The sequence below is a fragment of the Lagenorhynchus albirostris genome, chromosome 9 (genome assembly GCF_949774975.1).
Source record: "Lagenorhynchus albirostris chromosome 9, mLagAlb1.1, whole genome shotgun sequence".
Lineage (NCBI taxonomy): Eukaryota > Metazoa > Chordata > Mammalia > Artiodactyla > Delphinidae > Lagenorhynchus > Lagenorhynchus albirostris.
The window spans coordinates 62,310,441-62,336,949 of NC_083103.1; the positions used below are offsets into that span (position 1 = coordinate 62,310,441).

General features: G+C 35.8%; 1 protein-coding gene across 1 annotated transcript in view; it reads right to left on the minus strand.

The window, feature by feature from the left end:
• Window positions 1–17,633, minus strand: part of LOC132526515 (disks large homolog 1-like) — a 1,013,093-nt gene extending 995,460 nt beyond the window's left edge. The window contains exons 1-2 of the mRNA XM_060160866.1: window positions 17,564–17,633; window positions 16,901–17,032 (exon numbers count right to left, since the gene is read on the minus strand). Coding sequence (XP_060016849.1) covers window positions 16,901–17,032; window positions 17,564–17,633 — 202 coding nt within the window. The remainder of the gene's footprint in view (window positions 1–16,900; window positions 17,033–17,563) is intronic.
• Window positions 17,634–26,509: the final 8,876 nt, after the last annotated feature.

Below are 26,509 nucleotides of genomic sequence, written 5' to 3' on the forward strand. Positions count from 1 at the left end.
CACACCCTAATCTAAACCACAGTCATATCTACCTGGAATATTACAATGAACTCCTAACTCATCTTCTCCATTTAATTCCTTGCATCCTTTTGTCCATTCTCAACATGCAGAGTTGATCATTTTAAATATGTCAGATCGGGCTTCCCTGGTGGCGCAGTGGTTGAGAGTCCGCCTGCCGATGCAGAGGACACGGGTTCGTGCCCCGGTCTGGGAAGATCCCACATGCCGCGGAGCAGCTGGGCCCGTGAGCCATGGCTGCTGAGCCTGCGCGTCCACAGCCTGTGCTCCGCAGCGGGAGAGGCCACAACAGTGAGAGACCCACATACCGCAAAAGAAACACAAAAAAACAAAAAATAAATATGTCAGATCATATCATCTCAAAAGTCTCCAACAGATTCCTAGCTCATTTACAATAAAAGTCAAAGTCTTTATAATGGCCAGCAAATCCCTTCATAATCTCTCCTCCTACCATAACCAAGCTCATTTCCTACCACTGTCTCTCAGTCAAGAATGATTAAGTCCATCACAGTGGACTCCTATTCTTCCTGGAATAATCTATGCATGTTCCTACCTCAAAGTCCTTTGCATTTGCTCTTTCCTCTGCAGATAGCCATATGACTCAATCCCTCAACCCCTTCAAGTCTTTACTCAAATGTCTTCCTAAACAGGACTTTATTAACTACTCTATTTAAAATAGTAACCCTTCTCCTCTTCCATGGTACTCTTCTATTCTCTACGCTATGTTTGTATATTGCTATGTTTGTATATTGCTATATTTCTCTACGCTATGTTTGTATATTGCTGATATTCTGCCACTTAACTATAAGTTCTATGAGACCAGGAATACCTGTCTGTCTTGTTCACTGATACATACCTAGCATCTAGGTCAGTGTTTGACACATCATAGGTGCTCCATAAATATTTGTTCAATTAACAAATAAATTAATGAAAGGCTTAGGAAAATATATCATAAAGAATAATTGTATCAGTAAGAATACATTTTAAGTGGTACTTTTTTTTTTTTTTTTGCGGTATGCGAGCCTCTCACTGCCGCAGCCTCTCCCCCTGCGGAGCACAGGCTCCGGAAGCGCAGCCCAGCGGCCATGGCTCACGGGCCCAGCCGCTCCACGGCACGTGGTGGGATCCTCCCGGACTGGGGTACGAACCCGCGTCCCCCGCATCGGCAGGCGTACTCCCAACCACCGTGCCACCAGGGAAGCCCTAAGTGGTACTTTTAAATTTCTCAAAGCAGCTGAGATACAATCGAGATTCTAAGAGAAAGATTCAAGTACGTAAAAGGAAAAAGACACCTGAGAAGTCTTCTACATTAAATACTAGAAACTAAGTCATATTATTAACAGAGATCCATATTTTTATTCCGTTAAATTTTCATAGTATTGAAGACATCGTAAGTTTCTTTCATATTACCAGCAGTAACCTCAAAAAAGAGCAGGACATGTAAACAAGTAAAATTTGCATGCTTTAATAGGTCCAGCAATTTCAAATGATGCTGTTTTGATCACTGCATACCAGCAAACTCCAAGAGATTGTCTGGCAATGCAGTAGCATAATTAACCTAATGTGCTTTTCTGACCTCATAAATCACATACTTCGATGCCCTGAGCTCTTGGCACAAAGACCCTGAAAACAAATGCAAATTCCCACTGTATTAACTATAAAATATTGCAAACACAAGCACCTCTTTTAAATGAATATCTTAAGTGAAAAGTACTATGTTGAAAAAAGAATCTAATGATTTTGACTTTAAACAAAAAGCAAAAACAAAGAAAATGTTAATGCAGTTATCTTGCCGAAATTTAAAAGTTGACCATCAATATTAAATTAGCTTTTCCTTCATTCACCAAATTATATTAGCCAATGGACAATTTTTTAAATAGCGAGATAAATTACCTTTTGTTTCAAAAGGTCACTCTGGATGCTGTGTAGAGAATAGATTGGGGCAAGAGTGAAAACAAAGGGATATCAGTCAGGAAACTACTGCAGTAGACCAAAGAGACTAAGGTGGCTTAGACCACGATGGCATAAGGGAGATGGTAAGAATCGGTAGGATTCCAGACTTAAATTGAAAATTTGGCAACAGGACTTGCAAAGGGGTTGTATGAGAATGTGAAAGAAAGAGAAAAATCCATGATGACTCCTGGGTTTCTGGGTAAATGATGATGACATTTACTGAGATGGTGAAGACTAGAAGAGGAGCAAGTTGGTTGTGGGGAGGGGTAGAATCAAAGTCCAGTTTGGGACATGTTAAGTTTTGAAATGCTTGATAGATATCCAAGTGAAAGATATTAAATAGGCAATAGGATATATAGAAGTCAGACATAAGTTTGGGAGTCATCAGCCTACAGGTAACATTTAAAACCATGGGACTGGGCTTCCCTGGTGACACAGTGGTTAAGAATCTGCCTGCCAATGCAGGGGACACGGGTTCGAACCCTGGTCCGGGAAGATCCCACATGCCGTGGAACAACAAAGCCCATGCGCGACAACTACTAAGCCTGCACTCTAGAGCCTGCGAGCCACAACTACTGAAGCCCACGTGCCTAGAGCCCGTGCTCTGCAACGAGAGAAGCCACCGCAAAGAGAAGCCTGAGGACCGCAACGAAGAGCTGCAACTAGAGAAAGCCCATACGCAGCAACGAAGACCCAATAAGGCCAAAAATAAATAAATAAAATATATATTTTTTAAATAAAATAAGATAAAACCATGGGATTTAATGAGACTATACAAGTACTGTAGTGAGTATAGATAGGAAAAAAAAAAGAAGAAGAAGAAGAAGCCTGAAGTACCTTAGCCAAGTTACTTCAACACTTAAGTCAAGAGAGAAAGTAAAGAAAGTGGTACAAGAAGGTGGACATGACTGGGTATGTCAAATGCTGCTGAAAAAAATGATAAATCCTGAAAATTAATCAATGAATTAGCAACACAGAGGTCTCTATAACCTTGACAAGTACAATCCCATTAGGGTAGAGAGGACAAGCCTAATTTGGAGTAGCTTCAAGAGAAAATTAGTGACGAAGAAGCACAGACTGAGTATAAACAACTCATGATAAATTTTGCTCTAAAGGGGATTAGAAAAATGGGAGAGGGGCTACATGACAGGACCTGTAGACTTAACAAGCAGAATGCAGTCACTGCTAAATCATGGCCCAGAAGGAAGTGGACCACAAGAATAAACATCCCCATCTCTCTTTCCCTCCTCCACCACGTCTGATCTCCTCTTAGTACCTCCCATTGGCCAAACTCAGATAGAAGTTGGAAGACAAGGTGAGGGAGATGACAGATGAAGCGAATGGATTTTAAAGACGACAACAGTAGCAAACACTATGTGCTAGGCATTGTTCAAAATGCAATACATATATTAACTTATTTATCCTCACAACAACCCTATGAGTTGGGTACTTTTCCTATGGTCCTCATTTTACAGACAGGGAAAGTGAGGCACAGAGTGGTTATGAAATCTGCCCAGAGTCACACAAGTAGTAAGTGGCAGAGGACCCAGGATATGAACTCAGGCCGTCTGGCTCAAGGGTCCATACTCTTAACCCTAAAATGTTCCTCTTAAGAGGAGACATTTGTGTGCTAATAACTGAAGAGGAAGGTAAAAATTAATTGCAAAGAGAGAAGAAATAATTACAGTAGCATATTCTTTGAGTAAATAAGGAAAAATGCAGACATAACCTGTCATGAATCTTCTTTGTTTGCCCTTCCAGGTCATCTTTCTTCCCCTATCCACCCTGCTCTGTGCCCTGGGAAGCTGACCTTAACAGACTGTGTTAACCAGCTCACTTGTCCTCTGGCTTCCTATTGGGGTCCACTAATAGGAATAACCAGCAGAAGATCAGGGAAGGGAGGAAAGAGGGGTTGGGATGTTTATTCACCCAGCCCTGTTCTTGCTGGGCCATGGTTTGGCAGTGGCTGTCTTCTTCCTAAAGCCATCACTCCTCTCAGGCAGGTTTCTAATAATTGCAGTTCTATTTGTGTTACAGTAACAGCTCACATGCTTTCCCTGTTCCTTCAAGATTCCCACTGTTCCTAGTCCCCGAGTGCTTCCATTCCTGGTTGATTCCCTTAACTCTGCCCCATCTCTTTGTAAACAAATTCTTCATTAAACTCTCTTCAAGAAGGCTTTCTGTTACCTTCCAGGACTCTGATACTCTATCCAAGAGGAGGATTTCATCTTAGATGAAAGGAGGGACAGTTTATCCACATTAATAAAAGAAAAAGCAAAACACATAGATACAGATATAGGTAGGTTGGTAGATCAAGTACTGAAAAGATGAGGAAGTTCTCTTTTGATTGTTTTTATTGTCTCAATAAAATAAGAAGAAAGGTCAGCAGCTAAAGTTGAAGAAGGTGCAGTGTATTGCATTTGAGGAGAAAAAAAGGTATGAAATGCTCCCCCTGGGAACAGGAAAGTGAACTGTCCAAGGAAACATAATAGGCTTTTTGGTCATAATTTAAAGTGAAACCAGTTAACAAGGTTGTATGTATTTCTCCAGCTACATTTAGCTGCAATGGTGCAGACATGGAATAGACAGAGATGGGTTTAACCAGAGGTTGGTTTTGCCAGCAGATGGAGAGACAACAAAGAAACTGAAGATGCATAAAAATGATTAAATATAGCAACGAATCATGTCTTTTAAGCTGGACCTGAAGATTTATGGTAGCTAACAGATCACAAAAATAAAATTTGTGGGGCCAATGACTTAGCAGTGCTTATGGGATCAATGATTGATATGGGAAATACAGAAATGAACTGGATCAATAGAAGGTAACAAGTGATGGTCACAGAGTAATATGTTTAAAACTGAGATTTTTAGAGGGGTGTGGTTATTAATATTGTTAAGATATAGAGTAAAATCTAAGAGTGGGTGGCTGAGATACAGTGAAGGAAGAGATTATTACCAGAACAGAGATCAAGAAACTGATAAAAGGAACCGGACTGTCCAAAAACAAAGGCAAAATAATGACAATAGTTCAAATTTGAAAGCATGAAGTTATGTAGAATACTGCTATCCATTTTCCTATATCCTTCATTCAAGATGCAGTCATATTCCTCTCCATAATCATCCATGTTTATAAAGAAATTTATTGCACTAGCCCAACTCTTCCATGTTACAATTATAAAAACTCAAATTCAGGAAAAGGAAGTGTCTTGCATCAAAATCTATTTAGTACTTCCAGAGAACCCTACTAAATATGTTAAATTTTCCATATCTCCAGGGGCTCCATTTCTAGAAAAACATATAGTTTAAAAAATTAGATTTGTATGAGGAAAATAGCGAGGAGAAAGTGAACATATGTCCTGAAAAATTATTAAATGGAGGCCTGAACCTAAAATAAATAGGTTTGGTTGGATGGTATTAATAACCTCAAGTAATGAAATCTAAAAGTCACCTTTATATTTATAATCACTGTCCTATTTTGATCAGTTGAAAAGCTCTTAACCCTTCTTCAAAAAACTCTTGTAGCTGGGTTTCCCTGGTGGCGCAGTGGCTGAGAGTCCGCCTGCAGATGCAGGGGACACGAGTTCGTGCCCCAGTCCAGGAAGATCCCACTAGGCCGTGGAGCGGCTGGGCCTGTGAGCCATGGCCGCTCAGCCTGCGCGTCCGGAGCCTGTGCTCCGCAACGGCAGAGGCTGCAACAGTGAGAGGTCCGAGTACCGCAAAAAAAAAAAACTCTTGCAGCAACTATTTATAAAGACCAAGGCTTCTTTCTGAATGGTTTATTTTCAAATGGCTTATTTTCAAAACTGAAGGTTCTTCTGAATGCATTATTTAATATTCAGTATAATTTGTTTCTGTGAGTTTAACAATGCTTTAAACTTTTAGGGATTCATGATTAACTCATTTTGTAAGACCTGGCATGCCCACTGGAGTTTGGTAGCTCTAGGTACATTTGATGACCCAATTTGCATATATATTGTCCTGTAAAGAAAATTCTAATCTTATGGTTTTATGAAAGTTTATGATTTTGACAGCAAACTGGAAACTGAATATAAGGTAGAACCCAGAGACTCAAACTAGAAACCAGGAAAATTTATGCTGTATGGTATCTGTAGGTTATTATTGGAAGGTTTGGAATTCCTAACGTAGTCTTAGAAGTTCTGGGCTTCTGAGCAACAAATGAGGTAAAGGAGAAATAGTTTCTTAAGCAACTCTTAGGAATGACTCATGTAAACAAACTAAGGTAGACCAATGTTCCTCATTCTCCACCACTTCTATCTTTTGCCAGGAACCAGAGCTAACAGGAGAAAGGGGAAGCCTTTCCTGTGAGACACGTGTGGGCTATTTCTTCTCCCATTGCTCCTTCTTGTGGTTAATGCTTTTCAACATTCAATACCAAATTGAATGTTGAAAATGAAGAGGTAAGAAACAACATTGAGATCTATGCTTCAGTATAGCAGGGTCACACATACAGCTTATACCACACCATGGTATAAGTGGCATGGTGGCAAACAAAATGTATAGGTCTTTACTGTGTATGTGTCTTATCCAGCAGCTTCAGAAGCCCTCAATCCCTGGTTAATTGGGAAAAGTGACCACTCAATCCAGTTTAAAGTGTAGTCTGGCTCAATAATTTAAAGTCTCTCTTAGATAAAACTTTTCATTCATATAGCCTACGCCTCCTCCTTCTCTCTAAAATAATGCCCCGTTATATGGGAGTAGACAATTCTGGGGTCAGACTTGTGGTTTATCTGCCATCATAGTCTTGGGGATAGAAATAGGTTGTGTTCATTGGATCTACATGCTGTCCTTGGGCTTCTCTGGTCCTTGAGCAATGACCCTGTTCATCTGCTCACTAGGCATACTGCTAGCCTCTGATGCAGAAGTCTGTTTGGTGGGATCTGAGATCCACTCTTTTGGCTCAGGCAAAGCTCCAGGTGCTCCGCCTGGTGACAACACTTTTGCCTTGGGTTGTACTGGCACTACACTCCTACAATCCTTCCTGAGGTCACGTTATAAGACGCTGGCTGGAACCTTCCTGAGATGCTGACTTAATGCCAACAACTGCCTACCTAAGGACAACATAGTGAAAATAAAACCCTACTTACTTACGCTTTCCTCTCCTTTCAAATTAGTCCATTTCTAACTTAAACAAGAATCTAACACAGTCCCAGGCATGCGGCAACACTCACTTATTCATTCATTCATTTAACAAATATTTACTTAGTGGCTATTATGTTCTAAGCACTAAGCTAAAATAAAAGATACAGCAATGAATAAGACAGGCAAGAATGCTCCTATGGAATTTACATTCTAGTGGAGAAAGCCATACAAAATGCATAAACAAACAAAATTTCTCATAGTGGTACCTACAGTGACAAAAATAAAACAGGTAATGTGATAGATGTGACTTGGGGGTGGGATGGAGGTGAGGAGTGAGGTTAAGACAAAGATTTAGATAGAAAGGTACTCCAAACAAAAAAGAAGCATGTAAAGTTTCCTGGGGCAGCATTTAGGAACAGAGAGAAGGCCAGTGTGGCTGAAGTACAGTGAGTAGGGAAGAGTGGTAAGAGATGAGATGTGAGGTAGGCAGAGGTGATAGGGAGCCTTACAGGTGAGAAGTTTGAATTTCATTCCAAGGATAACAGAAGACTAGAATGTTTCATTTAATAAGTAGTATCTAAACATTTTTAAACAAACACAATACAGTAGTATGAATTATACCAGTATACAAGTAATTCCTTATGATTTTACTGTTTGATCCAAATAACTATTTCAAAGTACTTATCACAGTTGTACTTATTTAATGTCTGTCTCCCTTATTAGACCATGAGCTCCATGAAAATAGGGTCCACATTTCTCTTGTGACTAAATCCCCAGAGCCTAACAGAGTGTCTCTTAGATAGCAGGTGTTCAAAATAGATTCTGTCAAATGAAAGAAATTTAATGATTGACTATTCCATGGCAGACACTGAATTAGAACCAGGCCCTGCATTCAAGAAGCTCACAGTCTATTGAGGGAGACCAACATGTAAGCAATTAACAATAATACAACATACTAAGTGCTACACCAGAAATATGAACAAATACTAAAGGAATGTAAAAGAGAAAGTAACTAATTCTGCTTACTGGCAGGGAAAGTATTAAGGAAGTTTTTAACTAAGAATAAATATTCATTTCCTTGGGATAAATGTTTATACTAAGAAAGAAGTCTATATCATGTTTTATTAATTTTATTAGTTCTACAGTTCAATAGAACATACACTCTATTGACAAAATTGTTTAACATATTATTACCATGATATTTTAAGACATCTTGAAAAGGCTTTTTGCTAAAATAATCTTTTAGAAATTTCTCTATATTTTTGTTATTATGTATATCAATTCCCTACATATTAAAGTTAAATTCAAGACTAAAATATTCATAATGTTATTCTTCTAGCTATGGGAAAAAATAGATGGAGAAGCCTATTGTGCTCTGCTTTTTTGCCAGCTACCATATATCAACGATACTGATCATCACCAGATTTTCATTTATTATGTACCTTAGCAGAAATTACCAGATGCTTTCATGCTTCCAACAAACTTTTGGGGCTTCATTATCTTACTGTGTATCAAAGTCTAATATGCTATCAAAATAAATTAATTTTTTGCTAATTCAGTTATAGCACAAATAAAAACTTCCTTCATTTTTAAAACAACCACTCTTATAAGCATCCATAGTACATAAATTTAGTTAAATGGTGCCATCTGGTGACATAAATCCTGCAGCAAATATACAAAGGCCAGAGCCAAGAATGACATACAATTCTCTTGATGGTACCCAACCTAAAGTGTCAAATTTAACTTAAGAAATATTTGATCCTACTTGACATGAAACACACAACTAATCACACTCAGTATATGGCCGTTTAACAATGGGAATTATAAGGACTGTCTGGGCCACATTTTATGCTTACTACTCTTGTTTCTCAAGTGTACCCTCAAACTTAAACAAGCCTTTAGAAGAGATTTAAGTCTAACGTGATGCTTTAGCCAACCCCTAGAGAACATTTTTAAAGCATAAATATCAAGAACATCTTGAACCCATTTAAGTCACATCTACTTCCTCACTCTCCTTCTGATCTCTATGAATCTGTTTAATTGTCATCACCTAAAATGGCACTTCCCTGAGAAAGCTTTCCCCAATTCCACTGCTAAGGTTAAGCTTCTCACGCATAGCATCCTCTACTTCTCCACTGTAGCATTTTCACAACTGTAAATATAAACTATTCGTGCAATTTTGTTTACTGCTTGCCTCCCCAGTTTTATATCTGGCACAGTGTTCAATAAATAATTTTGAATGAATAAAGGGATGGATGGATGATTAGATGGATGGGTGGGGAAAAATGTCCTTCTCTATCCTCTTTTCTTACTCAAATCCTATCATTGACAAGACCCAGCTCAAGTTTACATTTTGTATAAAATCTTCCCCAGCAACACCAACCTACAATAAACCCACACTTCTCTGAACTCCTACAGTTTGGTCTAGGCTCCAGAGTTTAGTCCTTGATTACATCCTGTCTTATATTTGTTTGTATATATGTGAATATTACCTTCCCAATTGACTTTAATACCCTTAAGGGTAGGAATTTGGTTTTTAATAATATCCACCTGCATATGCCCATGTAAATAGGTAAACACTTCATAAATACCTTGTTAATTATTATAATTAAATTGCAATAACTGAAATACCTGCATTCATTTTAGTGAAATGAGTATTCTAAACAAATAAGTAGGAACAGAGTAGACCTTGGTATTTAAGAATCTAACATTCACCACTTTGACCAGTCAATACTTATTTAAATGTCCATAACATACAGTAATTAAATGTGTTTCACAGGAGCACATGCTTTGAGGCTGTGAGTGGCAGCAAGCACTTCCCTAGTGAGTGAGCCTCCCACTTGCCAACAGCAGCATCTCAATGCCGCTTATCTGCTGTTCTCTATCCATAGCCCCATAGGTATAAACTACCATTAAGCATCCAAAGGGAAAAAATCAATCACTTAAATGTTTCAGATATACTACTGTCCTTTAAAAAGAAAATTAGATGCCATAATGATATTCCTAAATTTATGGATCCTCAAAGTAGTCAAGATATATCCCAGAATGATAATGGCTCACTGGATTTCTTAAAGATCAAATCAAGTCTTTATAAAACCCAAGAATGAAGAAATGCCACTGTCATCTTTTCCCAAATGTATTAATACTATTCACATACTATATTACTTTCCTTGAGTGGCCAAATATCTAACCATTTAGAACATATGTTCTCAAACTTTAGCATGCCTCAGAATCACCTGGAAGGCTTATTACAACACTATTTGCTGCACCCTGCTTCCAGGGTTTCTAATTCGGTAGGTCTGGGGTGAGGCCCAAGAATCTGCAATGCTGACCAAACTCCCAATGAGGCTGATGCTGCTGATCCACGAACCACACTTGGAGAACCTCTGCTTTGGAGGACTGAAGCCAAGTTGTTCCAAATTTATATAACCATTTCACTATAATCTATAAAAAATTCTTAGACTTTCTTACAATCAGGTGGCAAAAATTATACATTACAAAGACAAATCAAGACCAAAATAGCCATGATGTTTTCAAATAGATGTTATTTTGAAATAAAATATTATATTAGAATTACTATACTGAGAAAATATGTAGTTTTTTTTTTTACTCAAACTAAAATCTGATAAAACTCCAATACAGATCAATTTTGTAATACTTATTATTATTATATTTAAATGATTAACTGATTGCATACCTAACATCTCTTTTCTCTCTACTTGATTTCTCTCACTTACCCAGAAGGGCAAGGACGATCCTCTCCTCTAGAGTTTACTGTTGTATCCCTACTGCCTAGCACAATGTGTAATACATAACAAGTATTTTTTAAATAACTGTTGAATAAATGAATAAAAAATTTATTGCTGACCTATTATTATTAAAGGTTCACATACTGGGGGTACAACTGTTAGTTAGATATAACCTCAACTCTCAAGCTACTCACATTCTACTGAGGGAGCAGAAATATATTCAGTTCATCATAAGTCAGTGTAATAAGTGCCTTATAGTAATATGAACTAAATGTTAAGAGACATAATGAAAGGGCTGGTTAAAGCTGCTAACAGGCAGGGACATGGTAGAAGGCTTCAACAAGGAGGTGATAAATCCTAATATGTAGTATATCTACTGTATCACCCCTATTGCTAATAATTTCAAGTATCCATAGGGTTCTACACTAAGCTTTATGAAGATAAAAAATATTCTACTCTAATACAAAGTCTAACATGCAAGCCTCCATAAAGCAGGATAAGTTCTTTTCTAAGATGTTGCTACTGGTAGACTTTTAAGGAAACTATCACTCTACTACCTATTCTCTTCTAAATCTTTCCCCAAAATTCCCCCTCAAACACTGCAGTGAAGTAAGAGGAAATAAAATTAGATAAACAAGGTTAACAAGATTTTATAAGGGGTTGAAACCTTTTAAATATACATACATAGTTCTGTCCATACTTGTACATAAAAGTAATGAATAAAGAATAAGACAATATGTTACCATTGCAACAAAAAGAAGAAAATACCTAGGAATAAACCTACCTAGGGAGAAAAAAGACCTGTATGCAGAAAACTATAAGACACTGATGAAAGAAATTAAAGATGATACCAACAGATGGAGAGATATACCATGTTCTTGGATTGGAAGAATCAATATAGTGAAAATGACTATACTACCCGAAGCAATCTACAGATTCAATGCAATCCCTATCAAATTACCAATAGCATTTTTTACAGAACTAGAACAAAATATCTTAAAATTTGTATGGAGACACAGAAGACCCCGAATAGCCAAAGCAGTCTTGAGGTAAAAAAATGGAGCTGGAGGAATCAGACTCCCTGACTTCAGACTATACCACAAAGCTACAGTAATCAAGACAATATGGTACTGGCACAAAAACAGAAACACAGATCAATGGAACAAGATAGAAAGCCCAGAGATAAACCCACGCACCTATGGTCAACTAATCTATGACAAAGGAGGCAAGGATATACAATGGAGAAAAGACAGTCTCTTCAATAGTGGTGCTGGGAAAACTGGACACCTACATGAGAAAGAATGAAATTAGAACACTCCGTAACACCATACACAAAAATAAACTCAAAATGGATTAGAGATGTAAATGTAAGACTGGACACTATAAAACTCTTAGAGGAAAACATAGGAAGAACACTCTTTGACATAAATCACAGCAAGATATTTTTTGATCCACCTCCTAGAGTAATGAAAATAAAAACAAAAATAAACAAGCGGGACCTAATGAAACTTCAAAGCTTTTGCACAGCAAAGGAAACCATAAACAAGACAAAAAGACAACCCTAGAATGGGAGAAAATATTTGCAAATGAATCAATGGACAAAGGATTAATCTGCAAAATATATAAACAGCTCATGCAGCTCAATACTAAAAAAACAAACAACCCAATCCAAAAATGGGCAGAAGACCTAAATAGACATCTCTCCAAAGAAGACATACAGATGACCAAGAAGCTCATGAAAAGCTGCTCAACATCACTAATTATTAGAGAAATGCAAATCAAAACTACAATGAGGTATCACCTCACACCAGTTAGAATGGCCATCATCAGAAAATCTACAAACAACAAATGCTGGAGAGGGTGTGGAGAAAAGGGAACCCTCTTGCATTGTTGGTGGGAATGTAAATTGATACAGCCACTATGGAGAACAGTATGGAGGTTCCTTAAAAAACTAAAAAGAGAATTACCATATGACACAGCAATCCCACTACTGGGCATATACCCAGAGAAAACCATAATTCAAAAAGACACATGCACCCCAATGTTTATTGCAGCACTATTTACAATAGCCAGGTCATGGAAGCAACCTAAATGCCCATCGACAGATGAATGGATAAAGATGTGGTACATATATAAAATGGAATATTACTCAGCCATAAAAAGGAATGAAATTGGGTCATTTGTTGAGACGTGGATGGATCTAGAGACTGTCATACGGAGTGAAGTAAGTCAGAAAGAGAAAAACAAATATCGTATATTAACGCATATATGTGGAATCTAGAAAAATGGTACAGATGAACTGGTTTGCAGGGCAGAAATTGAGACACAGATGTAGAGAACATCTGTAGGGGGGTGGGGGTGTGATGAATTGGGTGATTGGGATTGACACGTATACACTGATGTGTATAAAATTGATAACTAATAAGAACCTGCTGTATAAAAAATAAATTAAATAAAATTCAAAAATTTTTTTAAAAAAGAATAAGACAATTTTCAATAAGGTATAAAAGCAAAGAACTTTTATAGTACATATCTAAAAATGAACTCATTATATTATTTAAATGGTTTTTACAAATAATTATGGTGGCAATACATATCTTTAAATTTCAAAGTAGATCTGGAAGGGAAGTATAAAAAGAAAAACATTCCATCTTGCTCCTTCATCACCTAAATGAAGGATAAATAACCTAATAGAGTGCCTTGAAAGTCTGAATGTTTTAGCTATGCTAAATGAAAGAGATCTAACTTAATTTATAAAATATCATGGAATTCCAACTCACTTATATTCAAATTCTGAAGTGTTAATGCAATCATCATAAAACTATAATTATCTATTGGACAAAATATTTTCCTCAGTATTACCACAAGATGTCACCCTAAGCCTAACATCAAAATGTGCAGCTTTGCTGTTTCAGGCATTTTTCTTCTTTTGTACATTAATGAACACTAATTACTAACTTTTTAAAAGTTAAGTTGTTTTCTTTGTTTTAATTTATTTATTTTATTTATTTATTTTTGGCTGCATTGGGTCTTTGTTGCTGTGTGCGGGCTTTCTCTATTTGCAGAGAGTGGGGGCTACTCTTCATTGCGGTGCATAGGCTTGTCACTGCGGTGGCTTCTCTCGTTGCAGAGCATGGGCTCTAGAGCACAGGCTCAGTAGTTGTGGCACACGGACTAAGTAGTTGTGGCACACGGGCTTAGTTGCTCCGCGGCATGTGGGATCTTCCCGGACCAGGGCTCAAACCCGAGTCCCCTGCACTGGCAGGCGGATTCTTAACCACTGCGCCACCAGGGAAGCTCTAAAAGTTAAGGTGTTTTTTTACATTTTCTGTTATTGGTAAATGGAAACCAAAACAAAGAATACAGGGACTAGAGAAGCAAGAAAGAAGAAAGTTAAACAGTTTATCACCCTATTTACTATAAGAGAAGAGCATTTTACCCTTGGATTTTATTTTCTTCTTTGACTTTATTTTTAAAAATTTCCATAATGAGCATATATGTTTATAATCAAATAAAGTCATTTTAAAAATGAAAAAACAATACCTCTGCTATCACCCTCCACCCTATTATCGCAGAACCCATTTATAAAATGGGTTTTTTTGTGCTATAATAATGGTCAAAGTTATGGAGACAGAATTCTGTCCTCAAGGATTATACCATCTTACTATCTAAGACGTGTTTGCATTTTCTTTTTTAGGCATATGATGAAGTACCACAAAAGGAGGATAGTATTCATTTTCAAAGTGATGCTTTTCATCTACAGAGAGAAGGCCTGGTTTCCTGGTCACTTGTAAATATTACAGCACATTCTGAAATAATAGTATTTTACTCTACTATCCATTTATGATGGGTTTTCTGCATATGATTCCCTTCTATTTCTTCAGGTGAGATTCATGCAAGGCATTATTTCAACATACTGGCTACCTGAATACCAGAACAATGGGTGAAAGTCACTATCTTCCATCACTTGTAACAAAAAAAAAAAATGGGGAAGGGAAGTTAGTCAAAACAGAAAGCAAAATACAGAGCATAACTAATGCCCTAGTGCTTTGTGACCACCTAGAGGGGTGGGATAGGGATAGGGAGGGTGGGAGGGAGATGCAAGAGGGAGGAGATATGGGGATATATGTATATCTATAGCTGATTCACTTTGTTATAAAGCAGAAACTAACACACCATTGTAAAGCAATTATACTCCAATAAAGATGTTAAAAAATAATAATAATGCCCTATTTATTAATGGTTCCCTACTTATCCATTTATAAAGATATAATCCCCTTCACGATGCACAGGGCTACATAGTTTTTCTTCTTTTGTGTCCTTAAAATTGCACAGTGAGACCAACTCAAACATTCAATAATAATAAATTAGTAAGCAGTATTTAGCAACCTAACAGGATTCAATAGAAAATTATGTTTTGTGGTATAGCATTGCTCCATTCTTTGCACTCTGGTTTATCCCAAAATGACTTAAAAGACTAGCCAAAGTAAATCTATCCATTCAAAGTTGGGCATCAGGATTACTTACATAACAGCTTTTTACAGATTACTGTTGCCTCTCATTTTATTACAGAAATTCCAATTACATTACAGGCTTTTTGCCAAGATATTTATCACTCACTCAAAACAACGGCAAAATACAACTCTTTGTCATTCCTCTTTTTATTCCCCGTGTAATGATGTTGCATTGCCAGATGGTTACACTACCTTAGTAGAATTTTCTAAAGCATCCAACGATATTCTTCCTAAATAAAGTTCTCAAAAACTCAAACTCTCAAAAGTCATAGCCAATCTTATCTAAGCACATAATACAAATCTATTTAGAGGCATTGCCATTCTGTTAATGGCCTTTACTATTTATCAACTAGATAAAACTATTAATTTTTAATTGAGAAATTCATTGCTTAAAAGTGTTCTCTAAAATACTATTCTCTAATGACAGGGTTTATTTAAATTCTGTAAGACTCCATTTAGAGCTGTTTTTATTTAATACCAACTAAGATGATTATAGTTATTTGTGTCATTAATTCTTACCAGCCATATAAGAATATTTTAAAGAAATTAATCCACAGGCAATAATCCTATAAAGCTTTTTACTTCTATTTTTATTCGATAGACTGATTCTCAATTTTTCAAAATTTAATGGTTTTTTAAATTATTTTCAAACCATAAAGTTATAGTTTTGTCAATAAGTGTAGACATTCATTATAATAAAAACACAAATAAAATATTTTCAAGATTTACCCTGATAAATTCACATTTTTTGTTTCTATATCAATAACCATCAGACCTGAAAAATAATAACGTCTGGTAGATTCAATTATTTCTTTAAAATATGCTGTTTAAGTCCAGTAAAATCTATAGTGTAATTGAGTGAGTCTTTTTTTAAATTCTTTAGTTAGTTGGTTGCTTTTGTTGAGGGGAGGTATTTGTTTCTATTTTTTATTTAACTCTAAAAAAGAATTAAAAATTATCTGCATAAATGCAAAAATGTATGTATAAAGACATACATAAATAAACCATAAATTCAAGAATAAGCAAAAGGTTAAACATTATATAGTTAGATTCATGAAGCATTGACAAAGCACTGAGATTTTCATCAATAAACTTCTCAATTTGAATCATGAAATTTCTTAAGAGTAGCAAAAAAGATGAAAAAAGTTGTTTTTGTCTTAAGAAGAGAGTAAAACTAGAACTATGTTTCTGAGTAGAATGTGACCCATCACTTTCTGTGTTAGGGAAGTCTTCGTCTAGAAGGAGGAAACTTCCTTCTTTAGCATATTTGTCCTCAATTTTTTGCAATAAGCTACTCCAGTTTTTTCCTGTGTAAACTTGTCTTCCTATATAAAACATTCTTTCAATATTTTTATTTTTATTAACATATACTTTATTTCTATTTTATAGAAGTTCTTTTTTAAGATAACCTTAAACAAGAAAATGGGGGAAAAATCTTTTTTTCTACTTGATATCAAGAAAAATATTTCAGTTTTAAATTTGGTTATCAGGTTTTCTGACCACATTACTCAAACTCTTAAGCCCAATTCTGATCATTAAGATGATAAATAATTTTTTAATACATACCTAGCAAAGCTTGGAATAAGTTGCTCTTAAAGATACCCATCACCTTTTTAACAGCGTTTTTCAACTGCTGCTCCTCTGGTTTCCTTAATTTTTTGCAGTATTCTTCCAGTAATGATAAAGCTCGGTCGGTATCTGAAAAACATGATTTTAAAATTCTATCTTATGGTCTTAGAAAAATAATAAGCTAACATTAAACTATTCTATAGTTATATTCCTAATTTCATGACGAAATAATTTAACAAACTAATCATGAATTCCATAAACTATCTTTAAAATTGATAATTACAATGAACTCAATTTTAAGAACCCACTTTTATTTCTGTTGTCTTCTAAAAGAATCTGCAACTATGAAACAAAAGAAAGGTCCGAATGAAATGCTGACCAATTGATATTCACATAGTAGATGAGACTCTCTCCTGTCAGAAAAAATTATCTTAAAATTGGTGACTTCCTACCAGAGAGTGTCCAGATTCCTTAACACAACCTTTGAGGCCTCCATCCCATGATCTGTTTACAAGTTATATATTCAGCCTATTTCCCACTATATTATTCTACCCCCTCCACACATACACACACAGTGTCCAAGTCACACTGGATTACTCACTTCTCCTCTCCACTTCCCAAAACACACACACACACACACACACACACACACACACATACTTTCTCTTTTTCTCACCTCTGCACTTTTCTTTGCTCTTCCTGCCCCCTGTATTGGAATATCCTCCCCCATACCCCGATTCCCTACCTTGAATCAGTATGCTATACTGAAAAGCGTTTATTGTCAGCTAGATCTGGGTCTGAAACCTACTTACTAGCTATGTGTGACCCTCAAATTACTTAACTTCTCTGAGCTTCAGTTTCCTCACAGGTAGCAGGATTAAATTACACAATACTTAATACAATGTCTAATGCATAGAAAGTAATCAACTGAAAACCGATCTTCCCTTAATTTAGACCTAACTCAAATGCTCTCTATTCATAAAGCCATCGCTGACAGTTAAAATTAATCACTGTCCCCCTTCTTCCAAACCATTTTGCCTACACAAATACTGCAGGCATTCTTAATACATATTGTTATATTATGGCTCTTGATTACATGTCTTCACTGCCCGCAAGACAAAATATCCTTGAAAAAGTCACCAAAGTGACAGTGTCTTTGTGTGTAGTAGGTGAAAATTGTCTTTTTTTTTTTTTTGGAAGTCAGAAGATTCAATTTTGTTGTTCCAATATGAAGATCTATTTGGAGAATGTCAAGTCACATATTTGTAACTAATAATAATTATGTACACCAAGAATACAAAAGACAGTAATCGATTTACTCAGACCTGAGATGCATTATGAGAAAAGGCAAGACTCATCTTAACCAGTAAACAACTGCTTTCATCATCAACTTGTGTTTTATAAAATTATGTTTGGAAAGCTTCTGAAGAAAATGGCAACAAAGTTCAGACCAGAGTCTTAAATATTACATTGATAATTTTCCTTTTTATGATTTTATATATATATATCTTATTTGTTCTGTTTGAGGATTTCTTATCCGAGGAACTAACAATATACAAACTTTTCATTTATAAGGCACATTATGAACAGGGTTTCTTATGGGTATCATTTGTGATGAAAGACAACTGGAATTATCATTGGTTTTCCACAATTTCATCCTTTGCCCAGATTCTGTCATGAGTAAGAGTTTTACTTAGAGTCAATGTCACTTCCTTCAAAAGTCTCTTTTGATATTCCTGGCACTTCTCCATCTGACCAGAGCTCTTCTGTTACCTTATATTTTCAAATCATATGATGGATATTCATCAAAATTTCCATGCTTTGAGATTCATTCTTTTTTCTTCCAGCTTTACTGAGGTATGATTAACAAATAAAAATGGTATATGTTTAAGGTGTACAACAGGAAGTTTTGATAATACGTATATATTGTGAAGTGATTATCCACAATCATTACTACAAAGAATTGTCTTTGAATTTTAAAAGCCTTTCACCCTTCAAATCTACCACTTTCACAAATTAAATACCAATTATGATAACAATAATTCATATTTATTGAGTACTTTATTTCATATCTTTCTCCCAAACCTCCCAACTCTTCTCCCCCACAGCCATTCTCAGCTGATTATCACGCTATTTTATGGAAAATCATAAGAGAACTTCCACAAGCTCCTAACATAACATATACTGAGTTATTTGTAACTGCACCCCTATACTCTGCCTTCCCTCCTGTTACTATGGATAAAATATTTGTGTTTCTCTCTAAGGCCAACTCCTCTACTTGAGCACCTGAGCCTAGTCTCTTTTGCCTACTCGAGGACATTGCTTCATCATCAACTGTTTTCCTCTCCATTCAATCACTCCCTTCAGCATACAAATCAACTGTATTATCAGTGATTTTTAAAAACTTTCCTTTATGCCTCATTCCTCTCCAACTAACTATAGTCCCCATTTCTCTGTTCCCCTCTAGAGCAAAACTCCTTTAAATTTCCCTTCATTCTTTCTTGAGACTACCCTAATCAAACTTTTCTTTCCAGTAATTCCACTAAAACTGCTCTTGTCAAGGTTACCTATTATCTCCATCCTACTAAATCCAGTGGTCAATTCTCAGTCATCTCACAGTATCATCTCACATTTGATACTGTTGCACTCCTGAAACATTTTCTTCACTAGGCTTCCAAGCAGTGAATGCTGGTAAACGTTTAACAAACCAGTTCTCCAGGTAAAAAAGAAAATGTCAAACTTTAACTTGTCAAAACTGAACTCCAGATCTTATCCACCACCCCAATCTGCTTCCCCTGCAATGTTCTCCATCTCTCATCCTTCCAGCTGTTCAGGCCAGAAATCGCTGGAGTCGTCATTCATTCTTCTTCTCTAGCTCTCTCTCTACATCGAATCCGTCAATAAATCCTGTTGGCTCTAACATCAAATTACATACAGAATCCCATCACTTCTCACCATCTCCAGTGCTACTACCCTGGTCCAGACCATCATCTATCCCCTGCATTAATGAAATAACCTCTTACAAGTCTACATGATGTCACTTTTTCCCTCCTACAGTCTTTTCTAAACACAGCAGCCAGGAAGATGTTTTTAAGTCAGAAGTCAGATAGGACCACTCCTCAACTCAAACCCTCCAGTGACTCCCCATCTCACTCGACAAAAGCCTAGCTCTTTAATTTGAGCTTTTACACCTCTCCTTTTGCTCAGTCTACTCCAACCACAGTGGTCTCTGCTCTTTCTCAAATACATCAAGAACCCTCCTACCACAGGGACTCTACACTTGCCTTTCTGCCTAGACATTCTTCCTTCAAATATCCATGAAGCTTACTACTTCACTTCTTTCACATCTCTGCTCATATGTCACCTTATCAACGAGGCCTTCTCTCATGCTCCTATATAATATAGCTTACTCCCTTAAAAGAAGGGAGAATTTCAATAAGCAGTAATGAATGGAGAAGGACATTGTGTAATTAGTTCTTTTTTTACCTAAGAAGGATAGAAATATAAAAATGAATATGGATGCACAGGAACTGTCTCCAATTTTAAAATAAGACATATATTAACAAAAGATAGTGTTATAAACATATGCTAGTACATGTGTATAAACCTTTAATTTATAAACCTTTAATTTTAAAAAATGCTTTCAAACTTTACCTGATATATTTTTAACAACTCTTTGAATCAGGGACAAATATTTGAATCCCCATTTTGTCAACAATTAAACAATCAGCTGTTTCCCTGAAAAGAGAGTGGCTTACTATACCTGAGCCTCTAATGCATTCCTAACCACTAATGTAAATAATCAACAATGTCATAATTATAGTACACCTCTCTCAGTTCTCATATGTATCTTGGGCGCTAGTTATCTGATTATCTATAGTGCTTCAAGCTTTAGCCTTTCTCATTCTTTCATTTGTTAAACAGATAATTTTTAAAAGTCTAAGTACCAGGCATCTTTTCTTTTTTCTTTACAATTATAATTCTCTTTCCTCTGTGAAAAAGATATAATTTTATAGGTACACCACTTATTCTGAGATTTCTTTCCTGTGAATGGCAATTCCCAAAAATGTATCAATAGCATTCCCATAATCACATCAACAAATATAATTTGCTATGTAAGGGGACTTTCATTAATTCATTCAACATATGTTTATTGAGTGACTACCCAGGGAAGACACTGTATTGATTCAAAGCAGCTAGATGTTCTCTAAACCAGCAGAGCTTATTATGCCTCTCATCTCTGTATGAGAAAAATCTGACACATAAAACAAGATGGTAGAATATAAGAAAAAACAAATGGTTAAATACGGTCAAGTCTATCTTAGACAACTTAGGCTTTTGCATGCCAACATCTAATGCTGGAATTCTGGCTGCCCTTTTACGCTTCTTTTGATTATTAATAATGATCACTACATAGTGTCAACTCCATTTCTGATTAAATTCTTATTTCTGATTAATGAAAGCTTGAATTCAAAGGTAATCTAAAACTAGATACCTATACAAAGATGATAAATTAAGCAAGAAAAAAAAAAATGACAAGTATCTTGTTATACAAGTCAAAGATCCCTAGCCAGATGTTGACTACTTGAATAAAGTGGAAAGTTGAGATAATCATCCAAGTAAGTCAGGACGAATACTTTAATTGATGTTCAAATTAAACCAGGTATAAGTGGAGATTTTTTTCACCTGAATTGCCAGTACAATGGCCTCAATTTTCCTATTTTCTTTGTTAAAGGAAATCTGTATTCATATGACTCCCGAGTCTATTGAAGGGATGAAACTAAATTTGTAATACCTGAAGGCACGTACAGGAGGAAATAGGAGGGAAATCCTTTTTTTTTTAATTTCCCCTTAGTTTTTAATTTTTAATTAATTTATTTTTTTGGCTGTGCCATGCGGCACGTGGGATCTTAGTTTCCTGACCAGGGATCGAATCCCCACCCCCTGCATTGTAAGTGTGGAGTCTTAACCACTGGACTGCCAGGGAAGTCCGGAAATCATTTTTTTAAATAAAAAATTTTTGCATGAAATATGCAATCCAAAGGATATAGTGAATGTTACATAACTGGAATTATAAGTAATCATGTGTCTGTTAATTAAGCTTCAACTCTTTTGTATTTGGTTTAAGAATAGCATTACCAAAAAGTTACAAATAATTTGGGACAGGTGATTTAAATTTGAAACAGTAAACGGCAATACTGCTAACAAATGAAATTTTAGAAAGAGGGAAAGGATAACATAAAATTATTTGCCACAACTAAAAATAAAAGGAAAAATTATAGAACATGTGATGGTATTGTTCAGAAAACCAAGATCAAAGTGTAATAGAGGAAAGGGTAAACTAAATACACAAATCATTTAGAATACTAAAATTCCTTTAAATAAATTTATGTAACATTTTTAGTTTAGAAAGAACTTTCACGTGCATTATCTGATCTGATTCCCACCACTGAGAAGTCATATTGCCTATTTCACATGAAACTGAAATTCATAGTGGCTTGTCCAATCACAGAACTACTGAATAACAGATTTGGAGCTTAATCCTAAAGCTTTTGATTTCAAGTATAGTGTTTTCTCCACCCTTAATGCTCCAGAAACAGAGTTGAGCATATTTCTATGGAAAAAAAATAAAACTTGACCAATCAGACATAATTTTATCACTGAATTTTAGAATCTAGGGTTATATGTTGAAACTCTTATTTTTACATGTGTTTATTACTATAAAAATTATATTTATAACATATAAATTAAAATGGTCCTACCTTTAAAACCTGATAGAGATAAAAAGTTCTTTGATTCATTAATCAAATATTTATCTTACTATGCTCTAGACACTGGGAACTCAACACTGAACAAGATAAATATTCTACCGTCTTAGGGATTTCTTTTGTCTGAAAGTAAAAATAATTAAATAGAAAATTTAAACAAAGTAAAAGATTAAAATAGAGTGGTGTCATGCTATGATGAGGTACCAGGGGTCGTGAGAACAGAGAAGTAAATTGATGCCATACAGACCATGCTATGTTTGGCCTTATACAGAAGGAGGACTAACAAGCCATGGAAGATTTTTTAATAAAGATGAGCATGACCATTTTTTAAAGTTTTAGAAAGATCATCCTAACTACGGTGTGATATATATCAATTGAAAGAAACAAAAATGATTAGAGTTTTTCCCTCTCTCATGCCATTTCAAATGAATATATGCAACATTGAACAGTTTTTGATTATTTACAATATAAGACATTATGACTAGCAAATAAAAATATTTTATTAGGAAGTACTTATATGTGCTTAATTCTTATCATTGACATTATTGTTCTTGTTATTTTGTAAATTAAGATATTCATATGAAAATAATAAAATGATGAATGCCAACAGAAAAGTTATCCTCGTACCACGTCTTTAAAAAGAAGCTTTTTTAATATTAAAATATACAGTTCAAGGTGATACAACAAAGGTGTCATTTTATTACTAATAAAATTAGCTGGCCTTTTTTGAGCAATGCTAAGCATTCTGCAGAGATCACCTTATATAATTTTCACAAGAACCCCAAGAAATACTACTATACACATTTTGCAAATGAGGAAACAAACTGAGAGAAATGAAATAACTTGCCCAAGGCTACACAACCAGTGTTGGAACCAGGGTATAAACCATGGTCTATCTGGCACCAAAGCCCATACTTTTAAGTATTATGCCATATTGAAACGTAACTTATTGGGAAAGGATCAGTGTTTCTTTTTTCTTTAATTGTCCTTAGCAATTATACTATACTTCCAGCCCGCCGCCTCCCCAAAAAATTTTTTAAATATACTTCAACAAACACCTGTTGATAAGGCTATTTCCCCTACTGACACAAAAAGATATTAATATGAAATGGTGAATTTATATTACTACCTTTCAGATAAGTCATGCTTTCAGAATTTCTACAGAATTCTTGAAGAGAACAATGGGAAAAGTAGAAGGTTAAATAGTAATAAATAGAAAGAAAGAAGATAGTAAGTTGCATCTTCAGCTGAATACTGAAATATGCCTTATTCCAGTTGTAACAAACTAGAAAAAGAAAATGAAAAAATAGGTAAAACTTGGGATTTAAATTGTGGGGAAAATGTATGGCCAGACTTAAAGCAGATCTAAAGACTGCAATCATTTTGTAAATATTGGATGGTTTACAGATTACTTTAGCAACATTGAAAGAGAAGAAATACTCATAAGAAACATTATTCTATTCTAAAAAAAAAAGCAGTGTGGCATTTCCTTTCTGTAACCAGATGTGTACTTGCCACATCTGGGTAGGCTAACTCCAGAAGCTGACCAGGAAGCTGGACCCAGACAACTGATGGAAGGAGACAACTTTCCTCTGAACACAACTTTCCTCTTCCTCGGACCAAAAAAAAAGAAAGAAAGAAAGAAAGTATTCTGATAAGCATTTGTATAGCACTTTCCTATTCCCAAAATAATTTCCACATGGGCTAGATATTTTTCTTTGTCTCAATAATCCTAAGAGTTGAGTATTATTAGTGCAGTCATGTCTTAAGATGAGGAATTTGAAGCTCAGTCTGTTGATCTTCTTTAGATAACTTATTCAGCTAATGGTAAAGACAGGATTCCGTCCCGGGACTCTCCTCCACTGCACCATGATGCCATTCATTTGTTCAAAGAATACCTTACTCATACAGTAGAAAGAACATTGGATGAGCTTCCTGTCCTAATTCTATCACTAACTTTATAAAAGTGAAGTTAATATATATTATCTTATTTGATGGGGAAAAGAAATAACATATATGTGGGGGGAGTATTAAACCCCTTTTAGAAAAGGAAACTGAGGTTCAGAAAGATGATATGATTTTCACAAGGTCACCTGGTGGCATTATCATAAGAAGGCATGTGAAGTACCTGTGCAAGGCTGGCACTTTGAGATGTTAATTTCTTCTCTCCCTAAATGTTCCCATTTCCTTTCTTCTCATTCAAGCTGGTAACTGGTTTTGTACTTTATTGCCTCAGGGGAGGTATGTACCAGGACAGAAAACCAACGGGATTTTAAAGTTATCCCAGTGTTGCTTTCCAAAAGCCTAAACCCTCCAAATAAAAGAAATGTTTGTTTCAGAGATGAAAGAGAGATTCTCAGGTACATGCAGAGAGGGGGACATCTCCTAGCCCCTCCCCAGTCTAGAAAGAGATTTTCTCAGTTGAAAAATAAGAGAAGTTTTTGGGTCCCAAGGCAGCAGGTATCTAGGCTCTGTTTCCTGGCAGCATTGCCTGAAAGGCCAAAAGACCCCAGAAAGGAAAAGCATCATTATGCAGCTACGCAAACAGAAATGCAGAAATTCTGGGGAAAAAACATTTAAATACATGTCTTAGAAGCAGCAGTTGTTGCCAGACCAGAAAGAACCATCTAGACACAACAACTCATGCCTCAGGGGTAAACTGTTGTATATAGATGATCAATGACCAGAGTATACGCCCATTCCAGATGGAACCCTACCATAACCCCACGGAAGTAGGAAAAAACTCAAAAAGGATTGGAGTGATTCTGCCCACAACTTAGTAATTAAGAGTCAAAAATAAAGTTGAACTATAGAAAATAAATGGTTATTTCTTACACACCTAAATTTATAGACTGAGCGTCCAGCTCAGTGATTATCAGATCTTGTCCCTTCTCCTAGAAGCCAGGTCTTCTGACTACTGGTCTAGGTTTTTCCCACAATATCACTGCCATTGAGGATTATAGGGACATGATGCAAAGAAATGAACATGACACGATGTTAATCCCAACATACACAGTGAAATTGCCTGTGTCCGTATCTGTCTCCCTAATAAATTTTAAGCATCATAAAAGCAGACACCGAATATCATTTGCCACTGTAAAACATGCACCTAGCACAGTGCCTGGTACATAGCAGGCACTCAATAAATCTTTGTTGAATGGATAAATGATGGAATAAATAAATAGAAGGAAAGCTATTTCCTTAAATACATACCCAAATTTACCTTTTAAAATAATTTATAGTTTATTACCTATAAGGTATTTTAAATAGTACAGAACCTAACAGGTTTATTTCAAGTCTCACCACACTTTCAATGATAAAGATGTCACAACTCTCCAAAATGATAGGCCCCCTACAGAAGCCTCAGAGTCTTACTCTAACAGAATCAGGGCCCCAATGGCTGGCAAGATGTGTCATCAGCAGCAATGGGATACATAATCTTACTCATAATCTTTGAAAGATTTAACTTAATTCATTTTCACAGGATTTTCTACTTTATATCATTTCCTCTTGATTTTAAATCCTAAAACAAATGAGGTCAGGAGCATTGTTTCATAATAGAGGCCATTTGGCCATAATTCTTGAAATAGCTTTGAAAAACTCACTAAAAACTGAATCTATGCAGAAAGCTTACTACTTGGAATTTGGAATGACTGACTGGACAGAAGAGACTGGGTAAAACTCATGATCCTTTGCTGACAAAGCAACCTACATTGAGGATACAGAGCCCTCGTGCCTTGACTGCTACAAACTCCTGAGCAGGAATTATAGCTGGGGTACAAGTGCTCTTGCTCCAGTTAAAAATAAAAAATAAAAAGATTTTATACATCTCAGCATT